General features: G+C 37.4%; 4 protein-coding genes across 9 annotated transcripts; 1 reads left to right on the top strand and 3 right to left on the bottom strand.

The window, feature by feature from the left end:
• Window positions 1–1,998: 1,998 nt before the first annotated feature.
• Window positions 1,999–6,013, bottom strand: LOC105273698 (DUF1676 domain-containing protein Osi2). Of its 3 annotated transcripts, none has more exons than XM_011316289.1 (5): window positions 5,928–6,013; window positions 3,946–4,084; window positions 3,328–3,655; window positions 3,046–3,239; window positions 1,999–2,704 (listed from the first exon to the last, which is right to left on the bottom strand). In XM_011316289.1, the coding sequence occupies exons 2-5, from the start codon at window positions 4,043–4,045 to the stop codon at window positions 2,331–2,333; spliced, it is 996 nt and encodes a 331-aa protein (XP_011314591.1). In that variant the 5' UTR covers window positions 4,046–4,084; window positions 5,928–6,013; the 3' UTR covers window positions 1,999–2,330. The 3 variants fall into 3 exon arrangements, with proteins under 3 accessions (XP_011314591.1, XP_011314597.1, XP_011314606.1); XM_011316295.1 differs by lacking the exon at window positions 5,928–6,013 and adding an exon at window positions 4,423–4,612; XM_011316304.1 differs by having other exon boundaries at window positions 2,001–2,704; window positions 3,328–3,646.
• Window positions 6,014–6,508: 495 nt separating this feature from the next.
• Window positions 6,509–10,736, bottom strand: Osi24 (Protein). 3 transcript variants are annotated; one of them, XM_011316334.1, is made up of 5 exons: window positions 10,464–10,736; window positions 9,013–9,676; window positions 8,421–8,594; window positions 8,066–8,328; window positions 6,509–7,437 (listed from the first exon to the last, which is right to left on the bottom strand). In XM_011316334.1, the coding sequence occupies exons 2-5, from the start codon at window positions 9,563–9,565 to the stop codon at window positions 7,015–7,017; spliced, it is 1,413 nt and encodes a 470-aa protein (XP_011314636.1). In that variant the 5' UTR covers window positions 9,566–9,676; window positions 10,464–10,736; the 3' UTR covers window positions 6,509–7,014. The 3 variants fall into 3 exon arrangements, with proteins under 3 accessions (XP_011314636.1, XP_011314627.1, XP_011314619.1); XM_011316325.1 differs by having other exon boundaries at window positions 8,066–8,334; XM_011316317.1 differs by having other exon boundaries at window positions 8,066–8,355.
• A 2,412-nt stretch (window positions 10,737–13,148) lies between these two features.
• Window positions 13,149–16,185, bottom strand: LOC105273734 (uncharacterized). 2 transcript variants are annotated; one of them, XM_011316350.1, is made up of 4 exons: window positions 15,607–16,185; window positions 14,870–15,134; window positions 13,793–14,050; window positions 13,149–13,746 (listed from the first exon to the last, which is right to left on the bottom strand). In XM_011316350.1, exons 1-4 carry the CDS (start codon window positions 15,859–15,861, stop codon window positions 13,688–13,690), a joined length of 837 nt encoding a protein of 278 aa, XP_011314652.1. In that variant the 5' UTR covers window positions 15,862–16,185; the 3' UTR covers window positions 13,149–13,687. The 2 variants fall into 2 exon arrangements, with proteins under 2 accessions (XP_011314652.1, XP_011314647.1); XM_011316345.1 differs by having other exon boundaries at window positions 13,149–13,732; window positions 15,607–16,181.
• Window positions 16,186–20,388: 4,203 nt separating this feature from the next.
• Window positions 20,389–24,193, top strand: Sfxn1-3 (Sideroflexin-1-3). The gene is made up of 5 exons (XM_011316360.1): window positions 20,389–20,756; window positions 21,484–21,660; window positions 22,560–22,948; window positions 23,228–23,816; window positions 23,890–24,193. The coding sequence occupies exons 1-4, from the start codon at window positions 20,593–20,595 to the stop codon at window positions 23,470–23,472; spliced, it is 975 nt and encodes a 324-aa protein (XP_011314662.1). The 5' UTR covers window positions 20,389–20,592; the 3' UTR covers window positions 23,473–23,816; window positions 23,890–24,193.
• Window position 24,194: the final 1 nt, after the last annotated feature.

The following is a 24,194-nucleotide window of genomic DNA, read 5'->3' on the forward strand; positions in this document are numbered from 1 at the left end:
TTTTCTTTTTTTTCAGTGCAATTGCGAGTGATTAGTCATTTTTCCGCGGGAATGGAAGATTATGTCTTTGAATGGATTAACACTTGGCGGAAAGGAGAAGTCGCGGAAATTATTCCTGAGCACTTGTAAACACAGAACTTGAAGCAACGAAATGCACCAGTCGGCCGTGACCCTCTTTATCGCATACCTTCCGGCTCTGGCGATCATGGCACACCTTCCAACTTATAACGCGACGGGTTGATCTTAATCGCGAGTGAAAATAGCACGAGATTCCGAGAGGACGTGAAAAACCAGAAGTAGAACCGCGGAAATCTTCCCACTCTATCGATCAATTTTCATTTATTTTATTGAAGAATTCCTCCTAATTACGCGAAAGAAAAATTCAGGAAAAAAAAACTAAATCTCCGTTTCCCTTTAAAAAAAAAAGATGTAATGCTTCTTGTCAGCTTTTTCCCACTAGTATATCAAATTTCCCAATAGTGGAAATTCCCGAAAAAACTCGAGAGTCGAAAAAAAAAATTCGCTCAAAAATCCTAGATTGAGGCTAGACTTGAGGCTCTGACGAAAAGTGATTTTTCATAAAATCGTAGAAATATTTTCATGAACCGATTGTGTAATTCGACTCAAATGAAAAATTGTTCATTTTTGAACAATAATCCATTTCCATAATTTCTTCATAATTTCTTCATAATTTCCCTTAAACATAATGGTATGATTCAAGTAAAAAGCCAGTTATATTACCAGAAAAACAAACCATTTATTACGACTGCTGCATATTTACTGAAACTCATACATCATCCTGATGAAGGATGCTATTATTCATGGCAATCAGAATGAAGCGCAATGGAGGTGTGTCAAGATGGTGGAGCTGGAAGGTATTCAGAAAGAGGGTCAATTGTTGATTTTTCACATCGGTATTTACAAGTGCTTCGGAAGGAGCGGTTGCATTAAACGAGAGAGATTTGTAATGTATCCATTGTTTATTAAATTTTATTGCCCGCCGGCACTTAACTACCTCTCAAATTCTTTTATTTCGTTCTAAATGACCGAATACAGCCGATTCAGAAATTATAAAACTAGAATCCAGAACAAAAGAGTAATAATCAATCCCATTACTTTTATCTTCATCCTCATTATTTATATTTCGAATAATAAAAATTAAAGTTTTGTAAGAAAGTGGTAAAAAGAGGTGAGTCAGCTCAACTGAATTTTCCAGCAATATTTCCGAAATTCACGGAGATCGCAATTTTGTAAATTATCTTTTTTACCGCTCTGAATTACCGCCTTGAGAAAGGTTTTAACGAAAAATCCTCCATCTTTCTTAGTTTTAAAGATATACGCGGAAAATACACGAGCTCATCCCCTTTAGCACTTCATCGCAGAATTTCTTAATAATAGTGCGTCCAATGGGACTCAATTAATTATTCTAATATTGTCTATTACATTCCCAGCAATTACATCACAATAAAATCGTGATTCTACGGTTTCTCACAGCCGACGGTATATTTCCAACCGCGATATAATTTGAATGTCTCATTTTCCCTTTCTCCAGACGATTCTCTATTTCTTTCTCTCCATGCTCATTCCGCGTGAAATTTCTCCCGTTAAACAGATACACAGAGTGGAATCTGTACAAAAAATGCCCTAAGAGACAGTAATCTCGCGATTTATTATTCGCAAAAAAGATTTGCGCAGAGAATGAAAAAAAATGCAGACATAAATGACCGGACGGTTTCGTAAAATTTCTCTCACTAGGCTCACACATATGGGGCTATATACTATCATTTGACATACAAAATCTAAATATTCAAAGAATCTTAAATATCTAAAAAAATTGCCCATAATTTATGTTTTTTTCTTTAATTAAATTCAATTGATAAATACAACAGTTTGTTCTTATTTTAGACAAATCATTATTTATTAAAATATTATATAATATTATTTAATTTTTTTTAAAGAGAATAGTGAATCGAGAAAAATCCACTTGCCACTCAGAGGAAAAACAGAACTCTCAAAATCTAAAAAAACATCGAAGTAAAAAAAATCATTCTCCTCGTTCTTAAATCAGGACGCTGAGAAATTTGTTGAAATTATTTCTTTATTTTAAAATTCTTTAACAAAATCTAATTTAGTCATCAACAACATTATATAAAATTAAGAAATACAAAGTACAATACTGCTTAATTACAACTATTTACATCACTGGCTTGAATACTTACAAGAAATAATTATCATGAATTCAGGGTACTGAGGTAAAACATGAATAAGCGAATATCGCAATCCAAAAAATATGTACAAAAGGACAAGTGCTTCATACAAAAACCTCAATATTACTCCTGATAATGCTTCCACCCCTGATAAGCAAGATCCTGGCCGTACGAGGCCCCATCGTTTTGGTAACTATTGTGATAACCGTTATCCTGATAACTCGAGTGCTCTGCCGGATATCCTTGATTATTTGATTCCTTGTAATGCGGGAAAGCCAGACCACTCTGCGTGTAAACAGGCGGCTGATAATTATTCATTATTGGCTTACAAAATTTGAAGAATGCGATGAGCCCTGGTATCACGATTGCCATGAAGCCCAGGAATTTTTTGAACGACGCCAGGCCCAGGATCAGGGGCAGAAACAGGAGGAGTTTCAGTTTGAACAGCTTCAAGATTATTAACATCGGGATCAAGAGCTTCTTCAGGCGCTTCCGAGCTGACAACAATTCAAATAATATTTCAATTAAACTCTAAAGTGATGTAATTTTTATCTGTTTACCTTCTCCAAATTTTTCTCATATGTATTCCTATAAATATTCCATATATATAAATAAATCTATGGATGTATATATATATGTGTGTCTATATTAAATAAATTAATACATAAATTTACATACATATATGTAAAAAATTGGATTCAATGCATGAAATCAGCGAATATTTTCCTCTTAGAGAAAGTCATTTATTTTTCTTCTAAGAAAATCCATTATATAATTTTTCTTCTAATCTGCCACCTCAAGAGCGTGTAATGCACACTGTAAATTTTCTAGTACTTACAGAAGAGAGTATCTTTCTTATTCTCAAGGATATCGATCTCATCAGCAATTTCATCCAAAAATCTCGGAGCGTAAACCTCGTTTTCTCCAGTCACCCAGGATGGTATATTCACCTCGATGGCAACAGTCTTAACAAACCTCTCGGCTTTTCGTGCAGCAAACTTCACCAGCTGATCCCAATCAGACTCACCCGACCTGGAGTAGAGAAACAAGATTGTTATTAACGCGTCATAAACCGGTGGCTCATTGTCTGGTTTGGGTTTTATAGGATTTAAATATCCACCTTGGGGAGCTCGAGTACTCGTACGGTTGACGAGCGACCTCCTGGACCACATCTCTCCCCATCCTCACGAATTTTACCTGTTCGGTGAATGAGTATTCGGGCTGATCGAAGAACTCAGAGAAAGAGCCAAGTGCTCGGGATTTGAAGCACTCGGCGAGATCGCCATTCAGACAAGCCTGATTGATCCTCGCAAGGTAGGGATCAACATGCTGACCTGTTCCAAGACCTATCCAGTCCAGAAGATCCTTACCTTGACGAGTCCTGTTCCTTTCAGGGCCTCCGCCCGATAGCTTACCGTCTTGCAAATTCCCGGACTCTTCTGTAATATCTCATATTGATTTATTATTCAAAATTTTATCAAGTGTCTCAATCAAAATAATGAATTGACTTCTACAGAGATTGCCTCAGTTATTGATCACCGGGAATCTCGAGATAAATGTAATTCAAGTAGAAATGTAAGGAAGGGTTTCTACGATAAGGATGCGAATTCCCTGAGGTAATTGTTCTTGAAGAAGATTTCAAGATCTTTTCTATCGGCAAAGAAGAAACTTCCTCTTCATCTCCAGTGACTGGTAAACTTGACTTCGAAGCCTTTTCGATGCGGTGAAAGGAACTTACCATGATTTCCAACGGGACCTTCCTCAAAGGTAACAGCTCCTGCCGATGCTATTACCGATAGAGTGAGGACGTGAATCCAATTCCATCCTGATGGTCGCATGGCCGATTAGCTGTCCACCTGCTCACCTGTGGTAATTCCCTTGACAAATTGAATTTTCTCAATTAACTTTAACCCATTCTCTGACGTGCCTGATAAAAACAGGTCCTGAGAGCCATTAAAACACTGCTATCAACCGCCTCAACTCAATCTAACTCGCGCTCGCAACAAAATGACACAATTTTCAATAATTATCATCAAAGGGTTCATGCCCCGGCCTGAAATCAGGTGAAAGTAGATTTTACCTGAATCACCCATAATTCCTGTCCCGAAATTATTATATTAGTGGGGTAAATACTCGGAATAATAAAAATGATCAATTGAAACTGACAGTACGATCTCATTCTTATCTGTCACTTGGAATTAATGAGAGTACTCACGTATAGGTGATTCAAATGCAGTCCACCATGGCTATTTAATAAACCGTAACCTCAGCGTCTACTCGACTATTGCATTTCGACGAATTTTTCATTCATAAAGGTACCACAGTCCCCAAAAAAAAATTAAATCTTGAAACGGTGCACTCATTCGACTCGAATCGGCGCTCACGCGCACCTGAGACCAACTACCGGTCGAGTTGAATACAGACACGCAGTGGTGTATCAAAATGCCGTTATCTTCTTGGACCAATGAGAATTCACGGTGCGTCTCCGTTGGCACTTTGAATTACAAATACATAATCGTTCAAGAATTTAGGTGAATTTTCTATTGTCAGCTGCCAGGTGGTCATCGAACGTTAACTAATCGCGCCATATATCAATGATATCATTTTTTCCCATTTTTTCATCCGAATGAAACCACTGCAATCGTTGAATCTTAACTTTTGAATTTTTTGTGTTATGTCAACCCATGCTACCCCGAAAAGTGCAAAAATGCAATGTTTTTTTGCATATGGCAACTTTGAGAAATTTCATCTTCGATTAGGCGGTAATGAATACTGGAAATTAAATAATTTTCTTTTCTCATCTTTTAGTATTCGTGAGTCCTACCGATATTGATGAAAATTGGATTTGTTTATTAATTTCTTCAATTTTTGAGTTTAAGAAATCGATTTTTTACGATTTTTGAACAAAAAATATTTTGAAACACTTCAGTGATGACAAAAAATTTATTTTAATGCCTTGCCGACCGAGTTTGGAAATGGAAATAATAGCAATAACCGTTACATCGATATATAGAGAAGACTGGCCGAAATTCGGACTTTGGAGATATTTGAAGTCGAAGCCTCTCGCGGGATGTTCTACTTCAATCGAATTTCGTTAGAGTTTAAAATAATAATTTCAATGCTATACTGTTGAAATAAGGAGTGATTACCATAGCTCTATATATTGATATAATTTCTCGAATTACCAATTATGTAGTAAATTTAAACATGTCTTTTTTCAAAATTTTCTGTCCCACATTTCCGCCGAATAGTTGTTTCGAGAAAAGAAAACAAATCCTAATTTACTAATTTAGAAATACATACTGGGACATTTTACTCTGACACAGTGAAATCCACTTCAGTGGCAAGTAAAAATTCCACACACACTCAACAACATCTAATGTATGTCAGATTCCGAACAGGTTCTTCACTGACCAATCTATTCCAGAAATTTTCCGTGGGAATCGTAACGTCAATTCAATGCACACAAAAAAAAATTCTTTCAAAACCAAATTAACATGTAGCTGTCGATTTATTTTCATCACAACCAAAAAATCGTCAGAGAAATTCAGATACACGTAGAACAAGCCCGTTGCTTATGAAATCCAAAAAATTCAAGAGGTATTAATTAAAATTTCCGGAAATTTGGCATGACTGAAATTCTCCGCGACAATTGTCTGCAGGGGTTTCATCTTCATGAAGAAATGACAGTATAAATTGGTTTCCTCAGCTGGCACTTACCTGAATAAAACAGTGGAGTTAAAAATACTATCGGACTGATATATCGAAGACCTCGAATAGCCACGAACTCAAAAGGGTTTGACAACTCACGAGTATAGAACGAAACATTTTATATCCTCGTCCTGCTATTACAGGAGAAAGACGGCGTGGGCGAATTGCGAAAGCCAACCACGTAAGACGCGCCGAGAGATGGGAAATGGAAAACAATAAACAGAAAAAAAAAATAGAGAGTGAAAGTAATTCTCAGGATGTGGTACCGGAACTCAGTGGTACAGAAGGTCAGAGGGGATCTGGGTAAGAAGTAAAATCAGGATCTCCAGTGTCAATGACATTGCAGCAAGAGCAACCTGCGTCAGAGGTTCTTGTATAATTTCTTCGCAGCGTTTCACAGAATGTAAAAACCCTCTTTCACTTATTCCGAATCACCGGCGCACCAGAACAATAAGAAAATTGCAACTGCAGACGAATGAGAGTGAGCTTGTCTCAGTCTGCACTGAATCCCCCGAGTATCACCACAGGACCTAAATAAAATGAATAACCGACTCCCAGCGTAAAAGAAAAGTCGAACGCACATACTCGGTTCCACTCGTTTTAATCCAATTAAATAATTCAAGAAATTAAATAAATTATCTATCCTTATCACTATTAAGTTTGTTCCAAGTTTATGTGTAGTGTGTGGGGAATCATTCAATCAAATTCGTGAGAGGACCTCGCAGTCCAAAAACGATCCAAGAACAATGAGCATCAATTAGAAAATGTATGTCTGGTACTCGAGGATGACAGCGACTGGTGAACAAATAAACTTTCATCTTCTTGTCGTCCTACAGTCACCACGCAATCATCACCAATAATTCCCCAATAATTCTTCTCGTTAACGGTTGCCCAAGGGTCGCCAGTAATCACCGACTTTCGATTCTGGGAATAGAAAAGTCACCTGGGACGACCAGAAAAAAACGCGTGAAGGGACCAACAGCTGTTCAATCCTCTTCAGTGTGATCTATCAGCATTTCCTCAAAGTCCATTCATCAATCCACATTTCACTATTAATTGAACATCAACAGTCTGATACTTGACAGTAAAAAAAAATTTACAATTTCCTCGCGTGCACGAGTTTGTCGATATCCTGATAAGTAGCTAGCATCGCCTGATTCTGCCTGAGACTGGGATCATCTCTCGCTATATCACAACCGGAGTAAGCTTTCTCACACTTTATACCGTCCTGTCCGTCCTTGGCAGCCTTCATGTATTTGAAGAAGCGCAGGACATCTGGGTTGTCAGTGCTTGGTCTTCTCAGCTCGTTCAATTCCCTCGACAATTGCGCAGACACTAAATTTGAATACGGCGCGTACCTTGCTGGACTCCTGTACATCGCACAAACTGCATACTCACGGCAGGATTCGGTCGTATAACCCAAACGTGAAAATACAGCGTCTAAACGAGACAGCAGTGGCGAGTAGAATGGGTCATAGTTCGTCAACAGTAACGAACTCGTTGGTATCTCATGGAAGACCTGTGGAGGAAAATAACGGGTCATGTGGCGTTTTCACACGGTAAAATCATCCTTTTTTCATCAAATTGCACTTCCTTCGAGGACAACTTTTTTAGTCTCAGATGGCGACGCGATTGCAAGTTGTTAGAGAAATTATTTGAAAGTACTTTGGCTTTTTCTACGCTCGAATCAGTCGCTGCTTGGTCGTTCCAACGAACTATACTTTCATTTGGGTTTAGGAATTGTACTCCTGGAACACCCGTTTCCGCGAGTTTTTCATCAATTTTTTTGGTAGCTCACCAGTTTTTAAATATAAATTATCGGATGTATTCTTTCGATCCAGTCATTTCCATCTTTTTTGTAGTATCAAATTTTTATTGGTAAAACGCAATTAGAAATTTAGAAATTCGAATCTGATTCTTCGTCTTGAATTGTTAGGAAATATTTTAAAAAGTTAACAACCGAAAAACAAAACGTATTTTCACGAAGAAAATTTATAACAGAATTGTGAAATGATCACTGATTTCATTTCATTTAAATCATTTAAGTCCAATTCGAGTCAATAGAAAATTTGAAAAATTTCAAGTGATGATGACGTAAAATAATTCCATAATTCCTTCAAATATTTTGGCACAAAGGCAAAAATTACCTTAAAGTCCTGAGTCTTGGATAATCCATTAGTGGCAACATGCCTGGTATAATATCGATCATTAAATCCATTCGCTCCGGCATATCTAGAGTCGACATATGACAACCTGGAATCAGGTTTAGGTGATGGTTGCATAAGCATTCCCTCATCGTACATAGCAGAAGCCGGTAGTGTCCCCAACGGTTGCTTCATCATATAATCATCCCGGTAAAGATCGGAATTATCCTTGAACTCGAAATTCTCTTCAGGCTGTGCTGCACCACCTGAGCCTTGGGCAAATGAAGTAAGACCTACTGAGCGTTAATTACAATAATACACTTCCTTGAGGACAGCAAACCGGTAAAGGAATACTCACCTTTTCCAACAATTTTACCGATACTCCCGATGATACTTGGAAGGAAGAGGGCGACCAACATTGTTTTAATTATTTGTACACCGATGAACAACGGTATCATGAGTTTCTTCAGGCCGAATGCTAAAAAACCAAGTCCGAAGCCAGTTAAAAAGGGATTCTGTCCATTAGCTGTAGCTGAAAGCAAAAGGGTACCAGGCGCGAATTAAAGCAGATGGTTAGCCCAAGCGAATGCAGAAATCGGCTAGTTAATATCCATTGTATCGGCTACGGTCGTCCCCAAGGCTTCACCGGATCACCTATCTAGAAGAAAGCTCAAGAAAAGAGAAGATATTTCATGCGTTTTCATTCAGCACCGATTTGAGTCTTTCAAATGCCCTCTGTAATGCATCGGCAATTAGTTTCAATTCTACTTTGTGAATTCAAGCATCTCATGCAAAATATCTGAAAAGGCAAATCTCAAAATCAACTCAGTGTAACTCGCTAGACTGAAAAAGAAAAGGCTGATAACAGGCACAGGCTGCAAACCGTGCATTAATTTTGGAAGAAAGCATCCGCTCGAGCATCAGAGCATCATCCCCAAGCAATCATTTACCTCCGAAGAACATTCTGCTCTCTGCCGTGGGCATTAAGTCCTTATCAAGGTTGATCCTCATCACATGGCTCTTGGCGTACCTGTGAACCTTCTCCAACAGGCCCTCGTTCTCGTAAACAGGTGTCGTCACATCAGTTCTCACCACCTGAATGGCCTCAGTGACATTCACTGTAGTTCTCGCTGACATATCGTCAATCAGAGATGACAACTTTCTTTCGAGGCAATCTATCGATATCGAGTTTTGGCACTTGCTCCTTCGTTTGACAGAACTGTCCACCTGCGTTTCCATTTCGGATATCTTTTTGGAGTCCATGTAGATCATCTCTGAGACATCCAAATCGAGTTTAGAAGGCTTGTCTTGGATGCTGTGAGGGTGAGGTGTCGAATCCCTCTCGTCGTTAATCACTTCGTTGTTTAGGGGCACTTCATTGCTCTCAGTTTCATTCAACAACGTACGCTCTTTCCTGATACCCTCGACTCCGGACAAGGACCACACAATTGTCATGAGCACTAGACAATAGCTAGCGTGCACACTCAGCTGTCCCATTATCATTGTTACTAATTTTCTTCGCTTTCGTTGGAATTTTCCAATTATTAACTCATTCGTGGATTCAACTATTTTCAATCACTCGTCGGGATCATACTGACGATCGCTCTGCGTCACCTGCATTGTTTAAAAAAAATTCAGTTAACATATCAGTTTGAGGTGAATGAGATTAAATTTGAAGTAAAGAAAAAAATCATCACAAGTCTCAGAGGCAACTTAATTATCCTAATTAATTCTCTTGTCACTCTGCGTTGACAGGAAAACCTGGACCCAATTATCAGATAACTATTGAGTATAGTATAATTTTTTTATTTAAATAACCACGAGAAAATCCACATATTTCTAATGTAATTGTTTATATTAATTTACATGCAGCAGGTAAAATTAGGTGGTACAAGTAATTTTCTTAATTAATTCCGTTAACGATTGCGAAATTTCCTGGAGTTCCAGAGAAATTCTTGATGATAAAAATTTTCAAGACGTCTATTGAGAATATAATCCCAAAATTTCCAAAATTGGAAAGTTGTTGTGATGATAATTTCGACGTGCACTGAACACTGCGGATATGAATATTTATATCAGAAGTGTTGAAGTGAGTCTCGAATGAATAGAACAGCCGGCTCCATCGGCATTTACTCACTCAGCCACAGCAAAACTAATGGTAATTAATCCTTTCATTTAGGGAGAATGTTTCCAGGAGGAACGTATCGATTATCAGTTAAAAAAATCGGGTTAACGATTACCGTAACGAATTACCGAAATTACCCTACATTTGTAATTTCATTTGAACGAAAAACCGGACCTTGCTAATTCATGAGTTTGAATCGCGATCGTGGAAATATAATCCCGGGTCATTCACCGCAGCCTCAAGGACACTTGCTGGATAAAAAAATGAATTACTTACGATCGTACTGATAGTATTCCTCTCATAAATCCAACAGAAGAGATCCTCCGTAAGAGTAAGTAATAAGTAAATGTAGAGAAGAATCTCCGGAGACTTTGTTTTTGGTAATGGTGGGATTATGATTTTTTATTTAACAATTAAACGGAAAACCGTGGGAGCGGTTTTGAGGCACGTACGAAGGCCGGCACAGTACTGGCGAGCGTTGCTGGAGGAATCGGTTGAAGCAAACCGATCTGGGTTACCCGGCCATCCGTCTGTACGTCCTCTGCTCCACGTTCATTCGGTATGCCTTCCCCAAAGCCTTCCTTCCTTTTCCCTCACTCAACATCAAGAACACCAACAATTTATCCCACCTCGCTTCGCCGTTCATTCTACACATCACCGAACATTCTCGTTTTACAATTCCTATTTTTTATCATTATAATATCGTCCACCAAAATTTACCATCTTCGATAACACTTTGCAATCTCCAGTGAAGTGGTAACGGCTTTTTGCTAACATCCCCGAAGGGAACAGGAATTCATATCTTTTTAAAGATCTTCCAATGCAATTATTGTATTTACTTGCAGCAAGTAAATTAAGTGGGAATACATTATTTTTTTCTCAGTCCATATATATTTTTGATGGAATGAATTCCGTAGGGAAATTTACTGCGAGAGAATTACGTCAATTACTAATTTCAAATTTATTGCATGAAGGAGACAATAAAATTTGTTGTTAATACTGAAAGATGTGATTAAAGCAGAGATTATTGTTTACGTTCGCGATTTATCCGCTATTTATCATGGAGGATGAGTTAAAGTTCAAGAAAATCATCGGTTTGAGCGCGACAATTTTTTTTTCCGTTGTTTACAAGAAATTAATGAGGAACAATGACAACAGATGTTCTTAAAACCCGTGGTCATTATTGAATAATCAATGCATTCCGTAAATGGACTGTCTTTTTAAAGGAGTTATTACCGATATCCTCTCTTTTTCCAGTTTTTTACAAATTATTTCTACGTTTTTTTCCTGCGTTCTAGTAAACGTTTGCAATAATTCCCAAACCTTTATAAAAAATGTAGGAAAATATACGCACGACGATAAAAATTCGTGACTCATTGAATAATGGTAAAAGCGATATATTTTTCACGTCAATCCGATTGCCGGTTCTCAATATATTAATTAAATTAATAGGAAAAATGAGGAATTATCGGCAATAACTCCTTAAGTATTGCATAAATGGGGTGAAGTCCCTAATCACTAAAACCTCCTTACAACACACCAACAACCTGCGACAATAATCAAGTACTGTTTTTCCGATGAATAAGGTTTTTCGATGTGAAAAAAAAATACGTCGTACACACGATCGGAGGAGCAATGGACGCGTGACGCACACTTGTCGCAGGCGATCGCACCCATCGCGATATAGTCATATAGACCTGATACCCGTTACATTAATGCGACTTATTTTTATTTTTATTTTTTCTATTCAACATTTTTTCTTCGTTTTTCCCTCTAGCCGTAACGCACTGTCTCGTAACGGTCGAATCGTGCAAGTTCAGGAAGTTGTATCATTATTTCGATTCGACTACTTTATTCCCATTCACCATGTGATTCCAGGGATTTGGGGATGTGATTACCGGTCAAATATAACAAATTTTTTTCAAGGCCCTCGTTAAATGTAACGGGGGGATCGGCGATGCGTAATAAATTCAGTTTAAGGCAGTAAACCTACTTGATTAATTTAATCTTTTGATAGATTCGCACCAAGTTAATAATACCAGTAAAAAAATCCATAAATATATTATTCAAAACATAATTATATAGATTTAAAACCCAAAAATGAATTGTTCAATTATAAAAATAATTGTTTAAAAATATTTTCGTAATCTCAATATCTGAAATAAATAACTAGTTGTTTTACACAAATTTGTTTAATGCAGTATTTAGCACTGATTGCATACGTATTCGCGACTAATAGTTAATTTAATTTGTTAATTTAAAAATATATTCTTTTGATTCACTGAGTGTTTTCTCAGTGTGGACGGGCCATGGAAATCGATAATTTTTACTTTATTTTTTTTTTTGGTTTGGGTCGAGGTGGGTGAATGCGGAGAACGAAATTGTATGGCGCAGGTCCAAATCTGTCAGTGGGTCAGTCGCACGAGGCCATTGGACTCTCTGCCTATGTCCACCAATGCAAACGACCTTGAGGAGAGGATCGTCCCGGAAATTGGGTCGCTCGTGTCCTTGGTTTCGAAGGGTTCAATGAGTTGGAGGCAAATATCACCGGGGAACATGTAGAGCAGGAGCTGGAATTCGAGGCGGATGTTGATGGGAGCTAGGTCAAGTGACGTAGGTATTCTGTTATGTTTGCTAGGACTTTCGTTTTGAATTTCGTCGGTTCCGTCTCCTCAAGAAATTTTAAAATTTAATTATACTCTAATGATAATAATTCACATGGTGTCATTTAAAAATAAAAGAAATCATTTTGTGATGAAAAGAACCGCCCAATATATCTCAAATCCCAAAATGTATTTTAATGAAACAGTTCAACTTTTTGAATGAGTTTTTCATGCGTCAGCCGTTTCCGGTTGATAGTCGGTCAAAAAACGAGTGAAAGACCATTTTCACAGTAATTATTCGTCTCATTATCGGCAATTTGAAGAAAATATCAGACATTACAACATTTTAAGTATCTTTATTAAATTCTTATCTACATGAAAGATCATTCGAAGAACATATTACCCTGTTTAACTATTGAAACGAACATAAAAATAATCCTTAATCTGATTTCTTAATTAGTAGCTTCAGAATTCACTCCATTCTAGGACCAGTGAATGTAAATATAATTTCCCTAATTTCCCCCATGACAGGTGAAGGCTATTGAGTTCATTCAATTCGATTCATTCGTTGATCACTCGTTCTTACAACAAAATTCCAAAATTGATAACGCCTTGCACGTGCATTTTTATTTATAAATCCCCTCGGAGGAAAATCCATATTTCATGGGCCACATCAATTAATTTTGAGACACATGTCTCAAGTGTAAATTTCTCGCATAAAAATACATGAAACATATATTTTTACACGACAATGAGCCAATTGCGATTTCAAAGATACTTTTTTCGTAAGGAGGGTTGCAAAGTAAATCAGACTTATGTCTCCTGGTTATCATCGCTGTCTGTAGTAGGCAGGTGCATAAGCTGGTGATGGATATCCCGGATATGGATATCCCACGTTCAAGTCGTTCCTGTGAGCCCAACCAGATTCATCATGTCCGAAACCTTAAAAATCCACTCTAAATTAGCCTTCTCTCTCTGTACAGTACGAAAAATATTAATTACCTGTTGGATAATCCACTGGGGCCTCGGCCGCGGCATTCGCCCAGACGTGGTACGACGTCGGTGGATGCTGAGCGACTTTGCAGATTTTCAGCCTGGAGAGGATCCCAGGAACGAACAGTCCCCCAATCACTATCAGTTTCTTTATCATGTGAACGCCAAAAGCTATCGGAATCAGCATCATCTTGAGTTTCATGAGATTCAAGAGAATCAAAATCGGCAGAATTATCGACTTCTTCTTCTTGAAGAGTCTCGAGCTCTCTAAAATACAAATATAACAAATAAAAAACAATAAACATATGCCAACAAATTGCCAGAATGAACTCTTTTTGATTGCATAATATATCAATTAGCATAATTAAGCTGTAAATCATGAAGAATTATTTAATTAGACACAACAAATGAAATTTTTGATAATTACGAATTCATAGTTTTTTTGTTGAATTTTGAAGATTAACCTTTTCGAGAGATTTGACTTTATATTTAGTGAAACCCAATAATTTGAGGATTCTGATGCAATGGTTACTGGAACTTCAATAATTTTTTTTATATGAATGATGGCGTGTTTTGTACTGCACTTGACCCTCAACTGGAAAACTATTATCACGTGTTACACTGGCTATGCGAAACCTCTAGTGTCGCAGTTTTTTCCTAGATTCCACGGGAGAAAGGCTATTTGGTTCCTACATTTACAGACGCCAGGTAAAAAAGATCGTGATGCATGAGTGGAGTTGGATTTTTCAGGTGAAAAATTGTTTGGGTCTTCGATAAGTAAATAGGGGACTCTTGAGAGGAATTATCTTGAGTCAAGATAATTGCAACAAATACCGGTCAATAAAAAAGAATTAATGACAAATCTTCGCGGCTAATAGCTGATGTTTGAGGAAAAAATTAAGTAATGATGTAATTAATGAGTGGAGTTCTCCCTCTGGACTGACATTCCCTAGTTTATTCGTTGCACTAATAGGAAAACGAGTCTGAATAATTTGAAATGAATATTCTGATTTATTTGTAGGATGTTTGGGGTTTTGGCTTTTCAAGATTTGCATGGCAAATCCAAAAACCAAACATTTTGGATACCTGGTTGCCCCCTCTGGAGACTAACCATCTCGTCCTCATCCATGATGAGCGGTCCATTGGCAAAACCTCTCGAGTTTTCTGGTGGTGGTTGAAACGTGTAAACAATCGCTCTTCTAGTCACGAGATCCTCAGCGATATGTTTTATGAAACTCAGAGTCTCAGCAATTCCGAATCTGAGATCCCTGGGCTTCGGAAAGTCCGGCAGGACAGAATCCCTCGTCACCGCTGGTATTCGTATCACCTTGAACGGTCCAAAGCTCAACTCCTGGAGGAAAGAGAAACTTCAAAAAGGATCGTGAAAAAATTACGCTCTAACTAGGAAAGAGAAACGAGAAAAATCTTACAGGAAGAATCACTTTTATTCCGGAATGTCATCAATTTTTTGATTACATTTTTCTACCAATAATTTTGATTATTTTACAGCTTTATTCGAAGTTCAAGGAATTTTGGAATTCAAGATTCAAAGTCCCATGCAAAAGCCCATGGGAATTGTAAATTAACGATGAGTTTAATTATCTAATTAATAATTATATAATTTACTGCGGAATTTTCATGTAAACTTCGAGACTCGTGATTTCTTCCCTAAAAAGTCGAGTTGAATGCCAATCTTTTAACAATAACTTGCTGAAGACTCCGTAGAATTGTGATATTTTTCCAACAGGATTGAGAAAGGGAAATGAAAATTCCTCGGTGTAGAAAATAAAAGAATGCACAACAAAAAACCGCGGGACAATTACCTTTTCCCGAACGACTTCGTGAAGCCACCTGACCACCCGGTACTTGCCACAAACCACAACATCTCTCTTGATGATACAATCTCGTCTGCATCGGTCAACAAAATCCCTAGGTGTTGTGTCATTGGCAAATTTTCCCTCAGTGGGTCTAGTGCACAGAATAAAAAAAATCACGCATTTCAGAATATTCCCCACCACATCATCACTTCTAACAAAATCACGATTGTTCCTCCTTGTGGATTGGCAATTCCTCGTCATCTCCAATGAGCCCAGTCCCCAAAAGGTGAACGATTTCAAAACAAAAAATTATGACAGACTCCAAGTGTCATAATCCTCTAATCCACAACTGTAATTATGGACTCATTGCGTGGAGCTAATTGAAGTATCGATTCCTTCCGGTTCTTCGTCACCTGAAGGATACAAAAGTCAGCCCAATCTGATTACGGATAATTAACCCGACAATTGGATGTGATGTAATTGCTTGAGGAAATGGAGATGAGATGAATGCGGATGATGGTAAATTCACAAGCTCACTAGTCGTTGTTAGAAGATATCCTGTCCATATATACCATCGGCATATAGGTCGGTGGGGGTAACGGTTCGCGTTGCTTAGATCGTGTCCTGCAGAAAACACGAACAAGAATGCCTGATGCACTCCAGCAGCCAACTGCTCAGAAAGTATCGTTGAATCTACTATATATTATCCGTTCATTTATGTCCTCTCGCAAATTCAATCCATCAGTCGTGATAAAACACCAATTTTATATCCTTCATTCAGCAAAACTACTTAATGAGTGGACACCGAGATCTCATTTACAACAAAAGCTCATTCAATTGATATGTCTTCACAAACGACAAATTAAACTTATCAGTGGTAATAAAAATTGTAGTTTATTTTATTTCAATCATGGAAATATTGACAGAAAATTACTGGCTAAATAATAGACAAAAAATCGAGAAGTCAATCCATCGGTGGTGATAAAAGTTCAGTTTTATATCTTCCATTCAGTAAAACTACTTAATAAGTGGACACTGAGATCTCATTTACAATAAAACTTTATTGAATTAACTCTCAGTTGTTCGTAGAACTGAATAAAAGTTATCAATAGTCATAAAAATTTTATTGTACGTCTTCCACAAATTCAAAAATTGGCAGAAAAACATAGACTGAATAATACATATAATATATAATAGCAATAAATAACGGAATTAACACGTTACAATGAAATTGGATTATTATTTTTATTTTCATAAACCGATTCCTAGTATAAATACCAACGACTGACTACAGTCTTCTTTTTTTTTTTACCAATAGCTGTAGTAATTCATTGCTAATAAATGTTCTATACGTGCGTTGAATCTCGAGGGGATTGTTGAATTTTTTGTATTCAATATCCGGGTCAATAGAATGAACCACGAATCCTCATTCTACCAACATTACTAATGCGTCGGTGTTGTCGGTTACAAGAAAAGGGGACACTGCAACCTTTAAGTGGAAAGAAAAATCCAGGAATTGCGATAAGGCTCTTCCATCCAGTGATGATACGGCTATGAGATTCGGAAAATTAATTAAGCGAATTTTATTGTCGTGGGTCAGGATTTAAATAGCAATGGCAGGGGCATTCTCCTGGCTAGACCGGTTTCGTAAACAAATGGGGCTTATGTCATTCAGAGCTGCTCCATGGCAGAATTTATTTTCTATTCCTGAAGAGGAAAGGCAATTGTCCAGTTAATTGTTCAGCACGTACATCGAATCATGGACTCGGTTTCTTTAATTGAGAGCCATCTGAGATTTTTATTTTATTTTTAGTCGTCATTACGAAAAAAACCTGATTAATTGGTGTGCCGATGTCTTTTCATTTTTTATATATTTTTTTTGTAAATCTCTGGGAAACATCGGATTAGATGGACATGAAAAAATATACGGTTTTTAGGTTTTATTATTAGAATTTAAGTGAACTCTATCGGAGTTTTTCGCCGACTCTATTCAAATACTCGATAGAAAATGCGCATGAAAATCACATGAAGAACGCCACATCACCGCAAATTAATATCAACAAAGCGGTATTTGTCAGTATAAAAATGTCAACCCAATGACATAATGACCGTTTGAGATTCTGGATTCTCACGCTCATGAAAAAACTTCCATAAAAAAAATCAGCGGCTCCTAAAAATGAGACTAACTGTAATGACAATTACAAGAAAATCCAAATCCCAAAAAAAAAAAACAAAAATACGTAACGTATATGTTTTGTATTTATATTTTGTTATAAATTATGAAAAATAAACGGGATTAGCCGTTATATATATATCTTTAATTTATATCGTTTTTAATGGGAATCGAGACGATGAGGAAGAAGTAGTAGAACCTTGTCTTCTCGAAGCATGAAGTTTGCGATGCATTTATCTAGAAAAGCGGGAAATTTGTTAGAGTCAATGATCAAGTTGCCCAGAGGATGAGGATGTTGAGCAGTTGCGACCAGTTGTACATTAATTCTCGTTTTCCTTTTTTATTTCTTCTGTGTCGTCTCCGCAACTTCTCCACTTCTTCGTGACACAGTTTGTTAACACGGGAATATTAATCGATGATTCCATCGTACGTGATCCCGATACCTCAATACCTATGGCAATGCACTTTAAATAACCGGAAGTTTTTCTTATGCGTTAATCGACAAGTTTTTTTCAGATTCTTACGCGATTGCTCCAGAAAGCCCGATGGATTAAAAAAATACAAACAATTAATCACATACGGGGATGATTTATCTTTCACCGGCAATCGAGTCTTGAGTCAAAGGTTGCATAACAGAATACCAGACAAACGTTAGATAATTTTTTATCGATAAGCTCACTAGCGAAATAATTTATCCATCGGGAAATTGTGTCAGCAGGTGCGGCACAAAAGTACATCCAATAAAATGCATACGATTGCATCCTTTGAGTGCATACAAGTCACCTTGAACTTGAATAAACAAGAGTGAAATAAAACTAGTTACATTCAGCGGCTGATGATTCCAATGTGTTCACCTCGTTCCTTTAATTATTATTTTCGAATCTGTCTCAAAAAGGGGGTAATTGAGTTCATAATTGAACGGATAAATATGTGCAGAGATAATTCAGTGAAATTATTTATAGTTTCATCGTAAAACCTTATTTTATTAAAATATCATAAATTTGAGGTGTCGGGAATCTTATTGAAAAATCTTGAGAAAATTAGAAAAACATGTTTTTAAAATTCGTTTGTGAGTTGCTCTTACTCAGGATTGGCAATAATTCCTTTAGGTTTTTCCTCCTCCCAGACATTCTCGGCGGGAGTTTCAACTTGTGGCGCCATAAGTGGGTCAGTCAGGGCCTCATTTATGATCAATGCTAAATGGATAAGTGAAGAGTGAGATGAAAATCACCATTGCGGTCTGGCTGACAAGCATTTAGCATATCAGCTTGATCATTACTCGCTATGAATATCCCTAATATTCCGGGATTAAATTCCTGGGAGAATTTTCAGGTGTTTGCAGAATTGCTGGATTAACGATTGGTGACTTTGAAAGCCACAATGTTGATAGACCGCCATTACTGACGAATTTAAATTCCTAATCATATCTTAAGTAACGGACATTTCGGATTTCGTCTGGGAAATTGATTTGGAACGTGTGAATAATTGCGTTAGAATGTTCTCAGACGTGACGGGAAAATTGCATGATCCTGACGAAGAGACTCCTAGTGAAAACCAGAATCGACTTCTATGGCCAATAATAATAATATTTAATTGATGTCTTCGATTTCAGCTTCAGGGAATTGTTGCGGTTTCAAGTCGCACATACGCACGCGATTTGTTCATCGAGATGAATAAATAAATGAAAGGCTTTAATTGCGTTAAAAAATTAGAACTGTAAATAACTAGAAGGCAGAACCAACGAATTATATTTTTCTTCATTGCATCCTGATCTTTTTATGAATTTAAAACGCTCCAAGGATTTACAATTTTCTCAACTCGAAGGAAACGGAAATAATAGCGAGAGAAAAAAACTTGATTTATGATTGATTTCTTCGATTCCTGGTGAAGAAAGTATTACAAGTTCAGGGGTATCAAGAGACCGCATTCCAAAGTTGTCATCAACGTTAGGATATTTATTTCATTGCCGCCGATTTTCCCCAGGAATTTAACACTTCGTTAGTTGCACCTTCGGCAATAAATGCGCTCTATCAAATTTTTTCGAGAAACCATTTTCAGAAAAAATGTTCCTCAAATATAATCAAAGCCAAACGATGTGTAATAGTAATATAACTACTTGACTAAAAAGAGAATCCTTATCGGAGGCTGCGATCGCACCAACAAATTATAACTACAATTGACTAACTGCAAAAATATCGGCCTTGAAAAAATGCATTTGTCCTATTTTTCCACTTCACAACAGAATTATCAGATTGCCGACTAAAAATTGTGTAATCTGAATCAATTGATTGTAAAATTCGATTGAACAAGAAAATCTCCATCAATGGACGAAAACTGGTGGATATCCAGGTAAAATATCCGGTAAATATAATACATCGATAAATTTCCGAGTTATCAATTTTTTTTTGAATTTAGAAAGCCCCATCTTGTGGCTATATCGAAAAGCATATGAAATATCTGAGCGCCCCGGCGCTACCAGGAATTGAAGCAAAATCGAGAAAAGTGCGCACGCACCAAAGCCAATCTCGAGGGATCAATGTAAAACGTACATGAGCTTATGTATGTGTTAGACGGGTTTCGCACATTAATACATTGACTGGAGTGTGATTATAACTTTCCTCTACTTGGAGTTGGGTGGGAGACAGTACACAAGACATTGAGCGCGCGTAAGTGTTTACGGGCCGGTGTCAGTGGAATATAAAATAAAAAAAAACATTTTATAACGATTTACAATTTTTTGGCATATACTGGTGCGTATTGGGGTGTAATTTTCTGGTGGAATTGACTGGTAGTCTACGAAAAAAGGGACAGGGATAACGATGTCCATTTCGAAAGATGGAAGGATTGACATTGACAAGCCCAGATGGGACCAGACTACTTACCTTGGACGAGCCAAACACTTTCTTAATCTCACTAACCCATTGAATGTATTCGCCAGTGAAGAGGAACTACAGCGTTCCCATGACATCGTCTCCAAGTACAGGTAATTATTGAGAGAATGGATCTCGTTAGGGGTGACCGGTGTCTAAGGGGAGTAGCGAAATATTCGGGGAGACATTTTCTGCGTTCAATTTTTATTTTTATTCGGGCCCATGGTCCTTCAGCTAGTTTCACACGAGGTTTTAAATTCATATGGAATGGGTTTGGTGAACGAAGTTCTAAATTGTATGGGTGTACTGCGTTTTTTATTTTTAAATAATCTGTTTTGAAAATTCAGGAGCACCGCCTCGTTTTCGTTAGCCGAAAGTGGAAGCGGTGGGACAGTTTTCCCGTTAAAGTTTCTGGTTTTGTTTTTTTAACGTCGCCCGGATAAAAAGTTCATTGAATGACCCCGGGAATTTATTCTGCTCAATTTAAAATACTATATTATTGAGAGTTCAGAGGAGCAATCGATCCGGCGAGTGAACGGCCTCGATATTACGAAATTCTGAGAGATGACGTGACGCAGTTTCGTGGTTGCGAAGTGGAAAAGAGGGATGGGTTTTTTGGAAATATCTCTGAAATTAATGATGATAGCAAAATTTTTGTAATAACCTTTTTTGTAGCTACTGGTCATCTCGACAAAAAAGGTTCCAATGAAAAAAATGTTATCTCCCTTTTTGTTGGAGATATTAGCAAAAAGCTCTGGGGAGAACTCAAATCTAAGGACTTCGTGGGAAAAATCGTTACGATTATGTAAGAGGAATTGAAGTTGTGAAATTTATTTGCAGGAAGGGCGAGACCTTGGAGCACTTGAAGATAAGTGAAGATGATTTGTGGAGGAATAAATATCTGTATGATAGTGCATACCATCCGGACACAGGTGAGAAAATGCTCATCATCGGGCGGATGAGCGCGCAGGTGCCCATGAACATGATCATCACTGGAGCTATGATGACGTTTTACAAGTACGTATTCCTACGGTCTGACAAATAGATAGTTGGGTGTCACTCCTGGCGTACTTTAATTTGCTTACGGCAATTGATGAGTTCGTGAGGAGATAAAGTTTGACCGCAATTCGTGACCCTAGCTTGCTCTTGTGGTCTTGAAATATATGAAAATTTTGTCGCTCCACTTTAAATTCCTCGGCAACGCATTCAGCGGACTTTTCTTTTAGAGAAAACTATTTGGTTTGAAATGAGAAAATGATTTTTTCTCATTATCTCTTCCACTTGCTGCTCTCAGTTTTTTTTTGTATAAATATGAAATTTTCACATGGACGTCACAAATTTTCGGTAAACACGTAAGAATTTCTCTAAACAACATTCATCTGCGCAATTTTCTACAAATAAATTGTTTATTTCCGCTTGAACCAGCATTTCGGTTCCTGTGATTCATCACTTTCATTTAGTCTTTGTCGTCAGGCAAAAATAGAAACAAGATTAATAGAGACGATTGAACAGAGACTTGTGCCCCGATTTAGCGTGTTCCATAATTTAAATATTTATAATGCATTTATCGTCGTTTTTCAAAGAGATGTAGTTCAGATAATTATAAATTTAAATAGACCCAATGCCATATCCCCTTTCCTTTTGCAAATGCAAACATCAAATATTACGTTAAAATATCTGTACGCGTAGAGTATATTTCAAGATTATTTAAAATGTACAAAAAATAGGAAAAAAACAATGCTCCATTGTTTTGTTAAGTTCTATTATTTACTCATAAAAAAAAAATGTTTTTATAATATTTGAGGAAATTTTCGATTTGTCATAATGTAATTCCGTTGGAAAATTGTACAGCTAAAAAATATAATTGAACCCGAGCCGAAGTTCTGGCTATATTAAAAGCTAACTCTCAACTTTAGGTCAACGCCGGCGGTAGTATTTTGGCAATGGTGTAACCAGTCGTTCAATGCAATCGTCAATTATACAAATCGCAGTGGCTCGAGTCCAATTCCAACGGAGACTCTCGTGAAGAGCTACATCGGGGCAGTCACGGGTGCTGTAACAACAGCATTAACATTAAATCGTCTTGCTGCAAGAGGACCACCGTTAGCCGGTCGTCTGGTGCCCCTTGCCGCTGTGGCAGCTGCCAATTGTGTTAACATTCCATTAATGAGAATTACAGAATTGAAGGATGGAATTGATCTTTATAATGAGAAGGGAGAGAAGGTTGGCAACAGTCCCAAAGCGGCCAGAGAGGCAATAGCCTCTGTTACCGTCTCCAGAATCCTCATGGCCTCTCCCAGTATGAGTAAGTAGTATAATCAAATTATTATTAATGCTCTCAGGCTCGGTGAAATCCCGGTTTAGCAGAGTCGCAGATATTTCATGGACTCCTGCGCTATCGTACTCCAAATATGCTCATGGACTGATAAGATAATTACGAATCTCTTTCGTCATTTATTATTTCGTCATAGCTCAACATTATTTCAGAGTGAAACACCGAGAAAACAGTCATAAACACGTGCCTTCATATCAACAATTAAATAATAAATTCGGAATAACTCTCATGAGTCGTTTCTCATTTCAGTTTTATCTCCCATATTAATGACATCCCTGGAGCGTCGGAATCTCCTGGCAAACGCAAAATGGGCAGCAATGCCAATTCAACTGGCGGTCTGTGGAGTTTGCCTGACATTTGCAACACCCCTGTGTTGTGCTTTATTCGCCCAACAGGTACCAATCTCCATAGACCGCCTTGAGCCCGAAGTGAAAGAGCAAATTCTCTCTCGTCATCCCAAAGCCAACACTCTCATCTACAACAAAGGCCTATAAAACGATTTTATTATTGAAAAAAATGCATTTATATGTACTCAAACAGGCACTGCCTCACTGTTGACTCATGAATCCGCCCACCAGTCCAATTATTTTTGCCATCTTTGTGGTGCGGATGCATAAACAAGAACGAAACATTTAGATGAATTATCAGATTTGTGAATGTTGTTGGGTAAGAAGATACTTCTAGGTTTGATTGAGTGCAGTTTAATCTCAATTGTGAATCTCTTTGGAATTATATTTGGGCATCAGTGTAATGACGTATGATCTGGTGTGGTTGACCCGTATGACAACGCTACAAGACACCCACATGACTTGGGTAGAAACACAGACAATAACAATAAGTAAATAAAAAATATCGTTATGAATCAAGATGAATTTTGTTATTCAAGTGAACCTCTATCCCCATTTTTTCAGTGTAGAACAGTTAGTCTTAGAGGTACCTGAGGAGACGGAAACCTCAATAATTTATAGCTGAATGTTATGGAACCTCTGGGAATAATAAACCAACGAATCTCACAGTCCTTTTTATGAAGGAAGTAGATTTATCTGATGGGTCTCTTAATGATAGACTACATTTTGTATGCAAGTCGTCGGTTTTGCCATATCACTGGTTGCTGTAACTATAAATTATGGAGATACATTGGTAGAATATTCTATGATTCTCCTTATGCGGAGTAAAAATGTAAGGTAAATATCCATAAAGAGAGGAGAGGAGAGGA

The sequence above is a fragment of the Fopius arisanus genome, unplaced genomic scaffold (genome assembly GCF_000806365.1).
Source record: "Fopius arisanus strain USDA-PBARC FA_bdor unplaced genomic scaffold, ASM80636v1 scaffold00001, whole genome shotgun sequence".
Taxonomy (NCBI): domain Eukaryota; kingdom Metazoa; phylum Arthropoda; class Insecta; order Hymenoptera; family Braconidae; genus Fopius; species Fopius arisanus.

Coding starts and splice junctions, on each gene's coding strand:
- LOC105273698 (XM_011316289.1), bottom strand. CDS start 4,045: ATGCGACCATCAGGATGGAATTGGATTCACGTCCTCACTCTATCGGTA. Junction 3,656..3,945: donor AGGTCCCGTTGGAAATCATG/GTAAGTTCCTTT, acceptor AATCAATATGAG/ATATTACAGAAGAGTCCGGG. Junction 3,240..3,327: donor GAGTACTCGAGCTCCCCAAG/GTGGATATTTAA, acceptor TCTCTACTCCAG/GTCGGGTGAGTCTGATTGGG.
- Osi24 (XM_011316317.1), bottom strand. CDS start 9,565: ATGATAATGGGACAGCTGAGTGTGCACGCTAGCTATTGTCTAGTGCTC. Junction 8,595..9,012: donor GAGCAGAATGTTCTTCGGAG/GTAAATGATTGC, acceptor TTTTGCTTTCAG/CTACAGCTAATGGACAGAAT. Junction 7,438..8,065: donor CCAAGACTCAGGACTTTAAG/GTAATTTTTGCC, acceptor TTTCCTCCACAG/GTCTTCCATGAGATACCAAC.
- LOC105273734 (XM_011316345.1), bottom strand. CDS start 15,861: ATGACGAGGAATTGCCAATCCACAAGGAGGAACAATCGTGATTTTGTT. Junction 15,135..15,606: donor ACGAAGTCGTTCGGGAAAAG/GTAATTGTCCCG, acceptor TCTTTCCTCCAG/GAGTTGAGCTTTGGACCGTT. Junction 13,733..13,792: donor CCCAGTGGATTATCCAACAG/GTAATTAATATT, acceptor TGGATTTTTAAG/GTTTCGGACATGATGAATCT.
- Sfxn1-3 (XM_011316360.1), top strand. CDS start 20,593: ATGTCCATTTCGAAAGATGGAAGGATTGACATTGACAAGCCCAGATGG. Junction 20,757..21,483: donor GACATCGTCTCCAAGTACAG/GTAATTATTGAG, acceptor ATTTATTTGCAG/GAAGGGCGAGACCTTGGAGC. Junction 21,661..22,559: donor GCTATGATGACGTTTTACAA/GTACGTATTCCT, acceptor TCTCAACTTTAG/GTCAACGCCGGCGGTAGTAT.